Source organism: Saimiri boliviensis, chromosome 15 (assembly GCF_048565385.1).
Source record: "Saimiri boliviensis isolate mSaiBol1 chromosome 15, mSaiBol1.pri, whole genome shotgun sequence".
NCBI lineage: Eukaryota > Metazoa > Chordata > Mammalia > Primates > Cebidae > Saimiri > Saimiri boliviensis.
The window spans coordinates 12,032,408-12,050,369 of record NC_133463.1 but is presented as its reverse complement, the minus strand read 5'-3'; the positions used below and the strand labels follow the sequence as shown (position 1 = coordinate 12,050,369).

General features: G+C 37.3%; 1 protein-coding gene across 2 annotated transcripts in view; it reads left to right on the top strand.

Moving 5' to 3' along the window:
- The window catches only part of TOX (thymocyte selection associated high mobility group box), a 311,656-nt gene that overhangs the window by 172,660 nt on the left and 121,034 nt on the right, over positions 1-17,962 (top strand). For both annotated transcript variants that reach the window (XM_074386674.1, XM_039464885.2), the window contains one exon: positions 7,203-7,445. In XM_074386674.1, coding sequence (XP_074242775.1) covers positions 7,203-7,445 — 243 coding nt within the window. The remainder of the gene's footprint in view (positions 1-7,202; positions 7,446-17,962) is intronic.

The window sequence follows — 17,962 nt, the reverse complement described above, 5'->3', positions numbered from 1 at the left end:
ACTCCTGAAGGTCTTCTCAAAAGAAATTAGAGATTATGTTGATGCTGTTTAAACTCTTTCAGGAAAAATTACCTTTACATGCAATATCTTAACTTCTGAAACTGTTCAGGGGAAGTTTATTATTTTTCTAATAAACTTCTCAGTTTAATTTGCTTCCCCTTCAGTTCTCTGAATCATGCAACAAGAATGCTTAATACAGAAGATGAAACATGTTTAAACATTGGCATTCTTCTATCCTTAACTTTCAGGAATTATGTTACAGATTAAAAATTAGGGTATTATGTATATGTTTGATGGCAATACTATTTATCTTTCAAATGAAGTTCTATATGAGAAACATATTTTACAAAGTTATAACCATAGCCATATTTTTAGTGTATGCATGATTGCATGAATCCATCACATAATTTAAAGATACAGATGAGATGATGTCTTTTGAATTCTTCTGAGTTATGGGACTTCTTGTCAACAAAGACAAAATGCTCTGTATAATGATTGCAATATGTGGACAGAGACCCACAAATATAATGCCTCTCTGGTAGAGAAACAGATTTTGAGAAAAGAAGAAAAGGCAAAGTTTAAAAGATATTTCCCATTATTTGTTCCTGGTTAGCATATATTAACACTCTGTCTGGGTCGTATGAAAACATGAATTCTCTGTAGTCAAAAGAAAAGTCAGCATAATTAACATTCCATTTCCAGATGTAATCATATAGAGTAAGAATATAGGAACAGGCTGTAGCAAAAGGAAATGTGGATTGCAGAAGGAGAAAATAATGTAAACAGGGTACTCGGATCATGGAGCATGTAAAGCAGTATGATTAAAAAGGAATGTATGTCATTAAACAGACAGGGGAAATGAGATCTTCCAGAATCAGGTGAGAAGTTTCCTTTTCCACTGAAAAGGGAGGCTGGGAAGGTTGGACTTCAGGGAAGGACTTTGGCTTTAGTCAAATGGCTGAAAAGGCATCCAAGCAGATCAAACCAAAGCAGATCCCCTATAACTTTCCCAACCTCAGTCTCTTGATTATATTAGTAGCCTCAAAAGTGATCCTCTAATTAGCAATTTGACCTCCTTGCCAAGCATCGTGCAGGGAGGATCGCTTTTCTAAGGACATAGCCAGTGTGCTCAAAAGTATAGCTTTTGTACAAATTTAGACAGTGACATTCTGGTTTGCTTTTTACTTGGGTTGGTAGGAGTCAAACTGTAAGAACCTGATCAGCCAGAGCTGTGAGCCTGCCAGCAGAGCTCTCTGAAGGAACAAAGTTGTTGGCCCTCTGCACATGCAATAATTCTCTGCACCTTCCACTTCCTTTGCCATCCTGTTCCCCACCATCTTTTTATTCTTTAATTGAAAAAGTGTAATTTAATGCCATTAAAATAAAGGTGAAGGCTTACCCTAGCTATTTATGGGGAGCAATTAAATAAATACATTAGGTATGAATGGGATCACACGTTTCTCCACTATGAGGCCAAATCAATGGCAAATATACTGAAATTCCTTTATAATGACATTGTGGAAAATGCATCTAAATCTTCCGTATTGTCTACAGTTGTTTGTTTTCTTGGACATGACCCAACCCATGGCATGTATAAATGTATTTGACAGTAATTATAGCTGTGTAAAGCTGCTGTTTATCCAGAACTTTGTATCTGGCAAACATATATTATTAGGCTTTTTACATATGTTTTTGTTTTTAATACTCATAGGAACCCCATGGAACAGGTTTTAAAGCTTGCTGCAGAACCCAAACTAATACATGATTTAAAGGACCTGGAAGCAGGCCCTGCCTATTGAACTTCAAAGCCTCAGTTCTTCACAGCACGCTCAGTGGCCGTTCTTATCAGTCACTGAAGAAATCATGCATATTCTCACCTAGTCCAACATCTGTCTCCTTCTCATCAGAGAAAGATGCAGCACTTTATAAGCTAAATGTGCAATTACCAAATTTTAAGTTTTTAAGAAAATGACTTGAAATAGTCATTGACTCTATTCTTTAGAACCATAAATATACTCTGGAGGTTGATAATATTTTGAAATTACTACTTTAGTGCTCTCAACAGTCCCCTTGTGGGCTTGAAAAGTTCATCTACTTTCCAGAATTAGCCATGCCTCATGATAGTTCACTCCACTCTAACCCACATTCAGTGGCACCGGAATCCTGCTTCCTATACACAGAGCGATGCACAGTGCCTCCTGCACTGGAACAGAGGAGTCCTGTTGCATAGCTTAGCATCAGCAACACCTTGTGACTCTCCTGTGTCTTGAACCAGGGGTAGCTTAAGATCAGGGAAAATCTGGTTAAGTAACAGTAATATAATTTTGAGTTCTTTGAATCATGTGCATCATCTAGACTGGCTCTGGTTTAGAATTAATCACTTCGTATGCTAATATGTTTCCAATTTACCTTGAGTTAATATGGCGAAGATTCAAGATTAAAATGTTGGCCTGATTTTTCACCCTGTAGTCCCTTAATCCTTTTTTTTCCGTTTTTGTAAGATGGTCATTGTTGACTTTCGGCATTGGTTGGGGAAGAAGGAGCTCTCATGGTTCAAGCCACTGTTAAGCTTCCAATCCCTGAACTAGGATGGGTACATGTCACTATAAAGTGTGAAGAAGATGACACCACCTTTGAAAATCTATACCTGGCCTCCCCCAGCATTCTAGACTGGACCTCAGCCTCATAGAACTTTCAAGGACATGTGATTCACTCCTTCATGACCTCTTAATTTGTTGGAAAAAAAAAAGTGTAGTCCTGTTGTCTCCTGGGCATCTGGAGATCATCTTGGAAAGGACCAAGTGATCTTTGTTCCCAAGAGGGTTGCGGAATTAATGATCTATAAATGCCAGTCCTCACTAAGTCTTGAGGGAGGAAAATAAGCCCAAGTCAGAAAAGGACCCTGCCAGAATAAGTGGACATGGGCACCAGGTTCCCTGTATCACCCAGAGATGGTCTTCACATAAGCCTTCTCTGACAATTCAACCTCTAATCTCATCACCCATGTACCTCCTCATGATCTAATCAGGGCTTCTCTGCTGGCCAGGCATGGGCATCAGAACTGCTGCTGTGACTTCCTTCACATGCCTCAGCAGTCACCCAAGGGACCCTGATGTCCTGCCTGCCGTGGGGGTTAGGCTTCAAAGCTTCTGAGGGCCAGGGGCCCACAAACTCTCCTTTATGAATCCCCTGAAATCTCTGTGTCACTATGGGATAGAAGGTGCCTCTCATTTCAGGGGATCAGAGCAGCAGTCAGAGAGCAACTATGTTGATCCGTTTTGCATTGTTGTAAACGAATACCCGAGACTGGGAATTTACAAAGAAAAGATGTTTAGGTGGCTCACAGTTTGGCAGAATGTACAAGCATTGCACCAGCATCTGCTCAGCTTCTGATGAGGTTTCAGGAAGCTTTTACTGATGGTGGAAGGTGAAGGGGGAGCAGGTGTGTCACATGGTACCAGAAGGTGCAAGAGTGATGGGAGGAGGTAGCAGGTTCTTTGTAACAATTGGATCTTGTGTGAACAACCAGAACTCACTCATTACTTGGTGAGGAGGACACCAAGCCATTTGTGACTGGCATAACCAAACAACTCCCATCGGGCCCCACCTCCAATATTGAGGATCAATTTTAACATGAGATTTGGAGGGGACAGACATCCAAACTATATCCGCCCAGCCTTCCTGATGCTACTCAGGCCTCTACTCCCCTAACAGGGTATATTTGGCCTCCTGATATTCTGTGAGATTGTTACATTCCATGTAGGTAACTGGCCAGTGCAACGTCTTGACAATAAAAGATATTTACTCAAACCCAGGAATAACCATGTATATTCACAAACTTCATGTCTTAAAGAGACAATTTAGCATTCATTTATTTATGCATGCATACATTCAATCAGTGATTCATTTGTTTATTCATTCAACAAACGTTGAACACTAATTCTGGCGAGGCAGCTTAATGGGGAATAGGGAAAATATTGAATCATATTGTACCACATTCCCCCAAGCTGCCTATTTTCTAAATTATAAAACTATTGTTAAGTTAAATATATGTTTATTAAGTTTTTAAAAATCAAAATAAAGCTGTCATGTCATAGAAACCAATGTTGAAGAACTAGGAAATTCATTTCCACATTAAAAAAATAATTAGTAATTAGCCTTGCGTTGAACTTGTTCTAAGTTCTGGGACATTTTGGCATTTATACAACTACCACTATACTTTTATATGGTATCAATTACATTGTAATAGGCTCATGGCAAATAACCATATCATGACTTCTAATATAAAGAACAGAAACTACTAAGTAACCTTGGTAGTTCAAATTCGTGATCCACATAACTACCTATTACCAGTTAAGTTGTGGAATCTGTGGTTTTGGTGTATAATTGCATGAATTAAATAACATTAATGTTTAATTACATGAAAATAAACCTTGTAGCTTAACTAAATTGCAATACAATTGTTATCACTGAATGTAAAGTGATACCAGTTAAACCTTCTTTTAAGTACCACAAATTAAGATTTAACTACTGAAGAAACCCTAGAATGTAAAGTGATGGTATACTATAGATGGAATATCCCTTAGTATTTTCAGAGATTTAACGGTGTTTCTAAAATTAAAAACATCTTTCTCCTTTATCGCTGGCATTAGTTGTGCCTTGTTCAGGAGAGTTTCTTTTCTTTATCTTTTTTTCTTCTTTTTTTTTTGAGACAGAGTCTTGCTCTGTTGCCAAGGCTGGAGGGCAATGATGTGCTCTCAGCTCACTGCAACCTCTGCCTCCTGAGTTCAAGTGATTCTCCTGCCTCAGTTTCCTGAGTAGCTGAGACTACAGGCATGCACCACCATACCTGGCTAATTTTTGTATTTTTAGTAGAGATGGAGTTTCCCCATGTTTGTCAGGCTGGTCTCAAACTTCTGACCTCAAGTGATCTGCCCACCCCAGCCTCCCAAAGTGCTGGTATTACAGGCGTGAGCTACGGCACCAGACCAGGAAAGTTTCAAACAGGCACTAATTAACTTCTTAAAAAATAGATATCAACAGTTCAGCATTTGCAATGTGGACAAAGAGACAAATTATGAAATCCTGTGCTCATATAGAGTAAATATTTCATTTCAGTGGGTGGACCATGGGGTGAAATTTGGGAAAGGAAAGGCCTGACATTAATACCAATACTATTACTTAAATTATGAAATTTTATCAAAAATGGTTGAATGTTGGCAATTTTGTATCATTCAACCTAATAAGATAGTAACAGTTAAACTACTTTTATGCCTTCTTTCATGATATATTTATCCCTCATGTGTATTGAGTTGGTATTTTCCAAGCTGAGTGAACTTGGACAAGTTATTTAATTTCTGAGCCTCAATTTTCTCTTCAGGAAACTGGGGGTAATAATAGCTACACAATGGATTATTGTAATGATTAGCTGGAGGCAACATAGTCCAAGGCCTTGGTACAGTGCTTTAATATGAAATAGACATCTCTCCCAGCTCCCCATTAGGCGTCTTTTCTGCCTGTATGCATCCTTGTACAAGGAACCATGGACTTAGATCTGTAAGGGTCTACCATGTATCAGGCAAGTGAGAATTTCATCAAACTTGTAATCTTGACACAGCACACACATATTTTTTCACATGAAATACATATTGTTAACAGAAGAATTTGACAACAAGTGATTGAACTTTTAGAGCTGGTGATTTTTTTTAGCAGAACTTTAGATATTTAAGAAAATTATCTGCATGGAAGACTCCAATTTTCCCTTCATACAGCCGCTGTCTCTAACCTGCATATGCTGCTCTGTGACCAGGTCTAAATTCCAGATGCTCCAAGTAGCTCTTCATTTAATCTAGTCTTCTGATGGCACCTAAACAAATACATCAAACCTTGTACAACATTTAGAAAGTGGAACTTGAAAATTTTCTTTCCGTTAGACAAATAGACTCCATCTGGAAAAAATAACCCCAGGCACTTGGACACAGGAGCATGACGCTTATTGGCTGGACACCCAATGAATGCCTTACACTACTTTCTTTGGCTCCCACCCTTGCCTGCGCATTTCCAATCTTGTACACTCGAGCAGGCTCTGGGCTGTTAGACAAGGGAATCCTTGTTACCCATACACCCAAACACTATGAAGGAAGGCTCTCTTAAAGATAAGCTTGCAAGAATTCTCTGGACCAAAATGTTTCCTTTCATACTGTGACACCTGTTATATGAAGGACTGCTATATGGCACTGGATTTTTAATATTAATTGGTAACACTGTTTTATTTTTTATTTCTTCCATATATTTTTCAACATTTACCACATTCCATTTTAAACAAGCATGTCCTCATATAATCCTTCCTTCCTGCTCCCCTCCCTCCCTTTCTATTTTATATAATGCTAGTTTGTAAAAGAAAAAAAAAACCCACATATGTTAATGCTATTCATTTTACTGATTGACTTTTATTCCAGAATTAGTATTATAATACTATTAGTACTCTTTTGCCTTTCAAAATGGACTGAACTAAATTTCAATGATTGCAATATTATTTATCAGCTCTTAGGGGGAAATCAAGTAAATCTCATTAGAAATCATAAAAGTAATCTTCGCTTTGATTTTGTTGATAAAATCTTTACAATAAAAATATCTTTTAATGACTTTTTTTAATAAACTTTCGTTGGAACTGCACTTTTATGCAGCATACTGAAGTTGCTTCTTTGCTAAGACATTTTCTTTTGTCAATTGTGAGCAGGTAGGCTTTCAAAACCAAAAGCAATTGCCCAGAACTTCTGGAATTCATTTTTATTACATCCCATGATCTGAGCAGTAAGGAGCTCTGTGAAACATGTTTGATCAAACATTAATTTTATAAATTGCCTTCCTTTCCCTACAATTCCCATGAAAAAGGTATTCAGCTAGATTAAAACTCTGGAAAATTTTAATGGGACCTTTGAAATCTGTTTGAGTTCAGCTTTTTGGAAAAATAAAACCACCTAATGGAAGTAGTCTTTATACCAGAAGTGGATCTGCCTTTGAGGCAATTTTCTTTCATGCATAATGATGAAATGGCAGCAGGATAATCTGAAAGTTTGAAATGTCTTTTCCAAACCCATATGCTGCTTGTAATAATATCTAAAGGGTAAAATGTGTTTGATATGATGATGAAGAGCAAGAAGATGATAATTTGCAACAATGTCATTCTTGTCTTTTCACAGTCCTACCCTGGTCCAAGCCTGGAAAGTGAAGACTTCAACATTCCACCAATTACTCCTCCTTCCCTCCCAGACCACTCGCTGGTGCACCTGAATGAAGTTGAGTCTGGTTACCATTCTCTGTGTCACCCCATGAACCATAATGGCCTGCTACCATTTCATCCACCAAACATGGACCTCCCTGAAATCACTGTCTCCAATATGCTGGGCCAGGATGGAGCACTGCTTTCCAGCTCCATTTCTGTGGTAAGAATCTGCTGACTTGTTTGTGATGGGGGCTGAGGGATACCATGAGGAAAAGGACTCAGTTGATGTGGGGGCATGGCTTTGTGGGAATAGCATTTTGAAACTGTTTCTCTATAGAGATGGTTCTTTACAAATCATACAGATTTTTAAAGCAATTTTCTATTCTATATTTATATCAAAGAGAAATCAATTAATTACTTGTACGGTAACTCATATTTATAATCCAAATCACTAAATACTGTTTGACACCAAATGTGCTGTCATGGAGTCAAACTGGCTCACCAGCTTTCAGAGAAAAAGCAATCTTGAAAGATGCCACCTCTCATCCAGTGTAGGATTCCTCCCTGAAAGGGAAATCCCCACATCTTCTGAGCAGGAGCTGCTGTTAACCTCAATTTTCCTTCTGTTTTCTGCTCTCAAGTTCTACAAATGTATACCTTAGGAAAGTAAGATAACAATTTTCGTTTTAATTTTGGAGGTATAATTCTGGTGACCAAAATTTATCTCCATTAAAGTGTTTCAGTCTACTAGACCTGTTTTCTAACAATTTATAATGACAGCACTGTGAATTCCCACTAATTTTTTAAATTTAATGGGAATGTGTATCAACCAGCAAACGCAAAAAATCAAATTCCCAGGCTCTACCCAGGAAGTACAGGGATCTGTATTTTTTACAAGCATCCCATACTTGAGAAACACTGGGTTATTATAAAATCTTTCCTTTTGATTTTTATGTCATCTAAAAACTTAATAATTTCTCTGTCTATACCACAATAGTGGAAAAAGTAAATCAGTAGTATATGGCCAAGGGAAGAGCTTTAGATCATGTCATAAAACCCTCTTCGCAGGTTAACAGTGACTTTTAATTAGCACTTTTTGGTTTTCATTGTTTAAACACTTAACAGTCCAACTAACTCCCTTGTCATTTTCATAAGTCACTGAACAGGACTGTCATTTTCACAATGAGCAAATTGATGAACTTGCCCATATTATGTTGTTTCTGATAAAAAACACATTTTATATTATCACTTAACTAAATCATTGGGGAAAAACAGCTCTAACTTGAGTGATTTTACAGGAGGAATTTTCTGTTAATCATGAACATAAGGGTAGAATAACAGTAGACTCAAAAGAAACTCCAAAGTAGTTTCTTTGGAGAATGAAACCCAGAGCCTACTGCCTAATAAACAATGGCATATAGAATTTTCCTAAAATCTGGCAGCCATCTGGGCAGCCAAGAGGGGAGAACTCACTGGCAGCACTGTCACTCAGGTTTTTAGATTATATTCCACTTGTATAGATTCAGCTTATGAGTATTAAGTATGACGCCATAAATAGAAAATGGATTTTTGCAACAAACATGCTAAATGTGTAAAGTTGAAAAATGTACTTCATTGTAGTCACCTTGAAATATTGCCTGCCTACTCCTCTTTGGGACTATGTCTTCAGACCCAATTCATGAGCCAAAGAAGGCATTTAGTTATGCCCCTGTAGGGACCCCTGTTCCCTAGAAAGGAGAAGAAGGGGGTGGTCAGTATACGTGGAAAATGCCAGTTTTGTTCTCTAGGCTTATCCCCCATGGTGGGAATGAGCGTGGGGCCATAGGAAGGATAAAGAGATATTCAATTATGTCGTTCAAGCCTTTTTCCTTTATAAAAGTTACCTCCTTTCTAGTAACGTTTTACCCTCCTTATCATTTCTACATCCATCTCAATACACCTTTAAGAGACCTCACTCTTAAAGAATTGCTTATGCAATATCAATAACTGTGGCTCAGAGAATTTTTCCATATTTGCTGCCCATGGCAGTCATGCCATCTTCAAATGACACGTTTGGGACTGGACTCAGTCACAGACACGTGGCAGTCCACTTTCAGGTCTGCTCCCACCCTGCCTTCCTCTGTCCCTATCAGGAGCTTCTTTCTGTTTGTAAAATGTCCTTGTACTCTCCACCCACCAGCCCACTGTCAAATACTGGGCATTGATAATTGTGCCTCGACATGATGGTCCCCTTGGAACGTTCAACACTTTGCAAGGTAGAGAGGAGACAAATCCCCTATTTGGCCTAAGCTAAAGAAATGAAGCTCTGATTTGCCATTCTAGTTCTTGAAGGTGAGCCTATTCAGGATTTTCACAGGGTGAAAAGGGTGGCAAGGCTTCCCAATACCCCTCAAGCTGCATTCAGGAGCTGCACATTTGCTGTGCCTCCTCACAGCACTAGTCCTAGCCTTTAATGCTGCAAGCAAAAAGCGACTCCAGCAAATGTCTTTGTTGGTGAGGCTGTGGGTAAGGTTCAGCACTTCCCAGTGGAATGTGGTGTGATGATGGAGCTCTTCTGTAATCTGTGCTGTCCAACAGCAGTAGTCAACTGGCTATTAAATGCAGCTAGTGGGACTGAGGGACCAATTTTTTATTTTATTTTATTTTACTTACTTTACATTTAAGTAGCCACATTCACCTAGCAGCTGCTGTATTGGACAGAATAGTCTAATTAATGATGTTGATTCTAGCATTAAGTCTATATTAAGCCCATTTTTTTTTTAAGCCAGCATGGTCTCAGAGAAAGAAGATTTGGAGATTAAATTTGTTGTTCCTGTTTCTCAAGGCTTGAGAATCTCTGGCTAGATTCCAGAAGCCAACGTCTGATACACTATAAAGTTGCAATTGAAATTTAATAAAGTTGGAGGAATCAGGATCTATCTTTTGTCTACTAACTCCTATGAGAAAAAAAGAGCCTCTTCAGTTCTTGTTTTGAGCTCTCATGTGACTAATGCCATTCCTCCGTATATATACTTTGAAGGCTTACCATGGTCTAAATGTTTGAAAAGCCTCGTGACTGATAAGACATAGCCACTGTCCTTCTGGACAGTTAAAATGTAAATAGTTATGAAATAATTTAGAGAGAACCATGGAGCAATTGGAGACCAAGAGAAGTGCCCAACTCAGACGTACCGATCATGAGCTCAGCAGGAACTTAGTTGAAAGGATGACCTGTACTCTGGTTTGGGTCTACTTAAAAAAGGTAGGACAGCAGTCCCGGCTTGAAGGAGGGTTTTGATTTGGATAAACAGAAAGGAAAGAAAAGGCATGTTGGAGAGTGTTCAAAAATCAGACTGCATATTTTGAAATGGGAGATTTGACCAAAACTTTCAAAACCAATTAAAGAATTAGGTCATGATAGGACAGATTATAAGAAATTGTTGGTAGTTTCTACTCAAGGACAAAAGTATTATGAAGGCAGTGTTGTAGGAAACTCCTTCTGGCTATAGGATCCTGTGTGGATAGCAGCAGTAAGAGACTGGAGTTACGGAAAGCCCCTGGGGCCTGTTATCCCAATGCAGGTAAGAGGTGCCCAGGAACTGTACCAGTGTGGTGTGCCATTAAGCCGTTTTTGCATCCCCAAATATGTATGGATCTAAAGATGAACATTTTGGCTTTTCATATTTTAAATATTAAAAGCATGAAGGGATTATTTTCTTTGAAAGAAACTGAATAATGTTAAATTTGCTCATCACACTTTCTTGTAAAAACTTACTAAAACTCTTTGCTAGCAACTTTGCTCATGGCTAACACGATCACAAAATTTAACAACTGAGCTATGGACTGGTTTGCCAATTGTTGAAATATGTTTATGTGTAGGGACAGTTTAGGTCACCAGTGCCCATTAGACAGGAAAAGAGTGTCTATAGTTATGAGAGTGTAAATGTTGCCCACCTAGAAATGACAGTGCTCTTTCCAAGATTTTCTTTCAAGGTCACCTACAATATGAGAGCAACTAATAAAAGCTAACAGTTGTAGCTTCTAAATAATGAACTTTCTGTGACTTTAAAAATCCTATGATTAGAAGCCATCCTGGGAAAATGTATAGATAGGATCAACTTTCTCCAATTATATTTTCTAAAAGCTTTTGAATGTGATCAAAGCTGAGCCTTTTGCTGTTAGTATTGTGATTGTATCTTTCTATTAGTATTTTCACATGATGAAATTTTGGTATTCGAATGGATCAAGGAAGTGAAAAATACTTTAGTTTTTGTATATTACTTATGGTATATATTTAGATATTGTATATATTTAGATGTTATTGTAATGTTTTATATATACATTAATAGATATAGATATAGATATATATCAATTATCATAATACACATCATTTACTGAAATTTTGATTTTAGATACATTTTCTTGTATCTACCTCTGTTTCTTATGTCCACTGGCAACATAGTGATACTGTTTAACTATTTATAAGCATTTCCTGCAAATGCCTAATATATTAGACATCAACAGTTTAGTCCATAATTAAAAATCAGTGTCTGAATGAGCTTTTAGTATCCCAATTTTACAAATGGAAAATGTAAGCTTAAAGTGGTTAAGTGACTTGATGGCTTAGCCAGTAAATACTCCAGCTTCCTTATCAGGGAAATGGGGATGATAATAATAAGCCTTACCTCATGGGGTTCAGGAAATATTTGAGATTACTCAGACCAGTAGCTGGCACATAGGAAACATTATGTAAGGGTTGGTTAAGTAAAATTAGAAAAGCAAGCCGGTACGACTGTTTTGGAGAAGTTAAAATACATGGGAGGGAAGACTTTCCAAAAGAGTTATTTATACTTTCATCCTGAATCTTCTCATCTGTCAAAAAAGCCTACAGTAAGCCTACTATTAACCAAAGGAGTATTTACCTTTCACTGGGTGTCTTTACTTAACACCGTGATTTAAACTGATGTCTCTGGGCTGGAGGGCCTCAGTTCAAATCCTGGCACTTCCACTTACCAGCTATGTGACCTTGAGTAACTTCATGTGCCTCAGTTTCACCTGTTTAATCTCATCACGTTGTAGGTATTAAAGTAGCTTATATCTGCAATGACTGGCTAGATATATTCAATGAGAACCCCTTTTTGTTAAAAAGGTAACCAAGGTAGGATATCTATATTGCTTTCTGGAATTTATCATAGACATATTGAAGTGTAGCATACATAGCATGTAAGTTTTTCCCAAATTTCCCACCACTTTTTTTGCATTTTCTTGTCTGTGCCATTTTATTGTTAGTAGGGATTCCTGCAACAAGTTGAATTTCTAGCACTTTAAAAAGGATTCCATTTTCCTAAAGTCCCTTTTTTCTAAGACAGACCATAAAACAGAGTAGAATTTCTGTAAGTATGTAACTGTGAAATAAGTGCCAATTAGTTCTGATTCTCTGGGTCCAAGTTAAACAGTCATTCATGACCCAATATGCAAGAGTTCCATTTTTCTCAACATTCCTCTGAGTTATTTTGATAGTGGGTAATTGATTTGTGTGCACTTCTCAGAGAGTGGAGTCTGGTTAGAAAAGCATTGAAATGAGAGCCATGGATAAGCTTGTCAATCATGGGGAAGTCACTGCACCCTCTTACCAGCGGGGTCCACACTGAGCTTGTTGGGAGTGAGGTTGGGGGTGGGGTGCAGGACTTAGCCGGAACAGTGTTGCTTTTATTTTTATTTGCATTTCTTGTAAAAGTTCCCTTGAACAAATGTTCTGCCCCCAAGAAGGTGGAAAGCCCTAAGACTAGTTGATCTCCCTGATCTTTTTCAGGACTAGCAATTTCCTATAATTTGTTGTCTGTCAACCACACAACTTTGATCTAGACTTTGAGACTCACTGGGTTTGTCATATTAGTTACCTAGTAATTTTTCTTACCATTGCTTTGGCTGTCTCCGTGTTTTAACTGCTCCTCCCCCTTCAAAGTTTAATCAGTTATAAGAACCTATTGGATAGATAATTTCTTTTGACTGGAAATTGTTATCCTGCCATTAAAACAAAAAAGAGAGAGAGATGTTGCTTTGTGTGGATGGATAGTGTTTTCATGTTGTTAAAAGGAAACTACAGAACTATTTTAGCAGAAAGGTAGAATAAGAAAATGCCCATATTAAGTATTCATGGCTGAAGCAAAATCCTTTGATTTCTCCAAATTGAAATCAGGAGTCTCTCTTCTGTTTCTCCCAACCCTGGTACTTTCACCACTGGGCTTAATCATGGATTGGTGAACGGGAAAATGCAACGTTGTATAAAGTCATCCCAGACTCTCAGCCTGGCCTATATGTGGTGATTGCTTGTTCTTTGTGCCGTCAACAGAAGCTCTTTCATACAAAGAAAAACCGTGCAAAGTTTTAGAATGGCCTCGAAGAAAGGATTCATTTAGAACCTGGGCCTTTTGTAGAGTGTGCTTCCTAATGACACATTATAGAAAATTTACAATGAGGAAAGCAACAAAGGCGATTTCAATTTCTTTGAATGTGTCAAATTTCCAGTTCTGGAGTTTGAAATGGAAAAAAGATGTTAAAAGGCAATGAAATTGGGGGGTTTATTTCCCAAATGCCTTCTTTTTCCAGGCAACAAAAGCAAGTATAATGTATATACTCAGATTTATTGTCATTTTTAGCATTCAGTCATGGCACACTTTGCATTCAAAGGCCAAACAACTGTTTTGACAACCATCACTTTCAAAGGTGCTATACAGGACTCATGGAACTGAGGCAGGAGTGTTCCTTCAGGCCTACAGGGAGGAACATCAAGGAATTCAGATGTATTAGAGCAGCATGAATTTCCAATATGTTGCCATTATGGAAAAGACCACTGGCATATTGAATAATGCAGCTTTCAAAGCCAAGCAGAAAATGTGATTACAGACAATTTGATTGCTGTTTTTAAAATAAATATTTTCCAAATCTTGAGGTATTTTATTTCATGTAATGCATAAAGTATGTAACCATGGACTAGAGCTAAGCATCTTTCAGGACATGGAGGAGCTTATGATGTCAGCTCATTTAATGATGAAATAATGTAAGTGTTTTTTAAAAGTGGAATGAATGTCACAGCAGCTTTTTTTTTCTTTAAAAAAAAAAAAGAAGCCATAAAAATAATTTTGCCACTTTGACAAAGGAAAAAAGATAAAGAACAATTACTTAGCATTATGTCATAATACATCAAATATTTAGCAATTACAGCCTGTGTTTTTTTCACAAATTATCCTTTTTTTAATATCACAGAACACAAGAACAGCGCATTAAACCACTTTGATACTGTGGAGAAATGGATTGGGTTTTTTTGTTCTTAGTTTTCTCCATATACAATAAATATATGGGTTGTTTTTTTTTCTCTTTGGACAAATTCTTAGTAAGCCCAAAAATAGGTGTTGTCTGTACTTAGTTGTTAAGATCTACTTAAGACCTTTGTTTGCTCAAAACAGACTAGTTTGAATGTGGCATTGACATAGTTCAATGGACTAAGTATGTTAATGATTTGGGGCTATCTTTTATTGCTATAATAAAATATTATTCCAAACTAGAGTTCTCCTTAATAGTATTCAGGAAAGGAGCCAATTTTAAAATAACGTTTTTTCTTTTCTAAGCCAAGTAATCAAACTCAAGATTCACTTGGTATATAGGACTTTCTGTACTTTTTCTTCAGCCCTAGAGTTCATACAAATATGTGCCTCACCCATGCATGAAAGAAATAAAAAGCTATAAAATCAGTTATATATTATACTGTAAGCAAACTCTGGGACTTACTTCATCCAGTCTCTTAAGTCTAGGCAGGAATAAACCTAAATCATTTGAGATATATGGTTTTCTAAGAGCCAACATTCCATACCTTTCCTTGGTAGCCTGTTTATGTCTAATTAACCTTGTAACATTAAGTTAAACTGCAGTAAGAGATTTAGATTCCTTCCAGGAATTTCCTTATTAAAGTCAAACCAAAATCTCTGACTGCAATTTTAGCCTATTTTGTCTGCCTCAGCCATCTGAATGCTTAGAGAATGGTCGATTTCAAATATTTGACATTTATTAAGTTAGTCCTGCAGTTGTGTTTTACCTGGCCCAAATAAGCCCAATTCCTTTAACTTTTCCTCAAAGGTCATTATTTTTTAACTTTTAAATCAAATTAGCTCCTTTTTATTTTTATTTATGATCTTAAGGAATGTTGACCACAAAGGATGGCAGCGCTCTAGAACCTGAGATTGCAGATTAATTTCTGGAGTTTTCTAATTCTTCTTTGCCTCTACAGGTACATTTTATGATAGGGTCCTTAGCAGCATCGATGATTGCTGATATGTTTAATTGCTGATTCACTGATCCCTCCTACAGTGTGTGACTCTTGCTGTGTTGGCTTCTAGCCAGTAGTTCGCATCTTGTATTTATGTAGCTCATTTCACATCCTAAAGGCAAACATCTGAAAGGCCATTGGGGTGTTGCTCTTCAAGGCACCTTTTTTTTTCCTGCTTAGGTATCCATTATATAAATAGCCCTTAGCAAACAAAGATGAATGAAAACTGTATTATAGTTTTATATGTGAACAATTGTCTTTGAACAAAAAGATTCTAAGGATATTCATAAGGGAAGATTTCCAGATCCTAGCCCTGAGCTTTCAGTCATTAGCTATAACTTTGAAATTCTTAGTAAAATGTTTCCTAATGTGTTGAGGGGGCAGTTTGGGGAAAGCAGCAAAGAACCTGGATAAAGAAGACATAGGACTGGAAAGAAGGAATAAACAACAAATGAAAACAGGCCTGTTCAAGATAGCAGTTACATACCTGGAGGATCTGTCATGGAGGTGGCGGGTATAGATGGGGCTTCTTGTGGGTGGTCCTTCCTCCAGTGCTTCTTCTATAACTGAGCTCTGTGCTCCTCATTTCAGGTCCAGCGAATGTTCTGTCCTTGCTCCTCTACCTTGAATAATCATGCTGATGCTTCATGTGTCAAGGACTACTTTTTCTTTTTTTCCTTCATCATTCAGCATTAACTCCACTCCCCAGGAAGAGAAACATTTTTCTTGTTCGCTCTCTGCCTCCTAAGCTCATTACAGGAAAGAGGACCTGAGAGCTTACTTGGTTTTGTTGCCTAGACCTTCATGCAGAAATTACTGATAACAATGCTCTATGTAAGTGTACAGCCCATAGCAGGAGCTCAGTAACCATTTCTGGTTGAATGAATTTATTTGTTCCCACCTTAAGCTATCTCCAACCATAATATTTCCCCCAGACAGGTACAAGATTATTATTGCTTTTTGGGCTGACACTTTTAAACAGTTGTTTAGTCTAAAATGATACAAGTATTCCAGTTTTTTTAAAAAGTATTATGTCATGTGTCATCAGGTCTAAAGTGTTATAATCCTTTCAATGTAACTAAATGAATTTGAGACCTAAACATAGATCTAACTTCATAGTCTTAATACTTAATCAACTTACTACTAATCATTTCTCACCTATTACACTATTAAACTGATATACCTGAAAATGAATTGCAGTGTGTAGTTTATCCTCCTTTTTAGATGAATCCATCTATATTCTGAGTACAGCTTTTTTTTTTTTGAGACAGAGTCTTGCTCTGTCACCAAGGCTGGAGTGCAAATGGTGTGATCTCGGATCACTGCAACCTCCGCCTCCCAGCTTCAGACGATTCTCCTGTCTCAGCCTCCCGAGTAGCTAGGACTACAGGCATGTGCCACCATGTCTGGCTAATTTTTGCATTTTTAGTAGAGACTGGGTTTCACCATGTTGGCCAGGCTGGTCTCAAACTCCTGACCTCATGATGTGCCCACATTGGCCTCCCAAAGTGCTAGGATTACAGGTGTGAGCCACCACACCCAGCCAAGTACAGTTATTTTTATAGAGAAAACAATCAATAAAATTACAAGACTTCCAAAGGAATATATTTTTGCCTACTCTCCCAGAGTCTGGGGGGCAAAAATAGTAGTAGTGTGAAAAAATTAATGCCTATTAAACATTTGCCCATATGACTCATGTTATTTTTTTAATTACAAAATGATCTCAGCTTGCCATGTCTTTGACTTGATTTTTGCAAGTAGATTATTAACATTGAGATGCTGCATTATAAACTCATTTCATCATGAAATCATAGGAGAATGCATCTAAAATGCTTTTCAGGAGAACAATGTGCCAGTCTCATTTCAAGACACCACTTCCTTCATTATTCATTAATTGTTATTATCCAGAGCATATGGGAATGCTTTAAGAGCAGGTTTTGGTTTTAGATGTTTTTTTCCACTTTAGTTTTTTTCTAGTTTGAAAGTTTCAAGATCTTTTATGTGGACAAGCATTACCTACAGAAACATGATATAATTTGTCTTTTTATGTTAACTATTTATATAATTCTTTCTGCCAGCAGCAATACACACGGCATAAGAGAAAATGTATGAGGTCCTGAAGGGTTTTTGACCATTTGTTATAGTCATTAAAATGCTAGATTTTATTTTCCTTTTTTGAATAATTTAAAATATCACAAATACCAAAATCATCCAGAGAACATGTCTTTTTTTCCTTTCACCTAATAAATATATTTAACATTTTGATAAATATACAATCACAAAATTGATAAACTTCTCTGAATTTAATGGACCGCTCAAATTCCCCAGAGAAACATAAGCACTCTCTGACGGAGAGAGGATTAAACTTCTTTTTGTAATTCAGGGTAACATTTTAATTTTTGATAGGCAAGAAACCCTCTCAAAATGTGTTACAT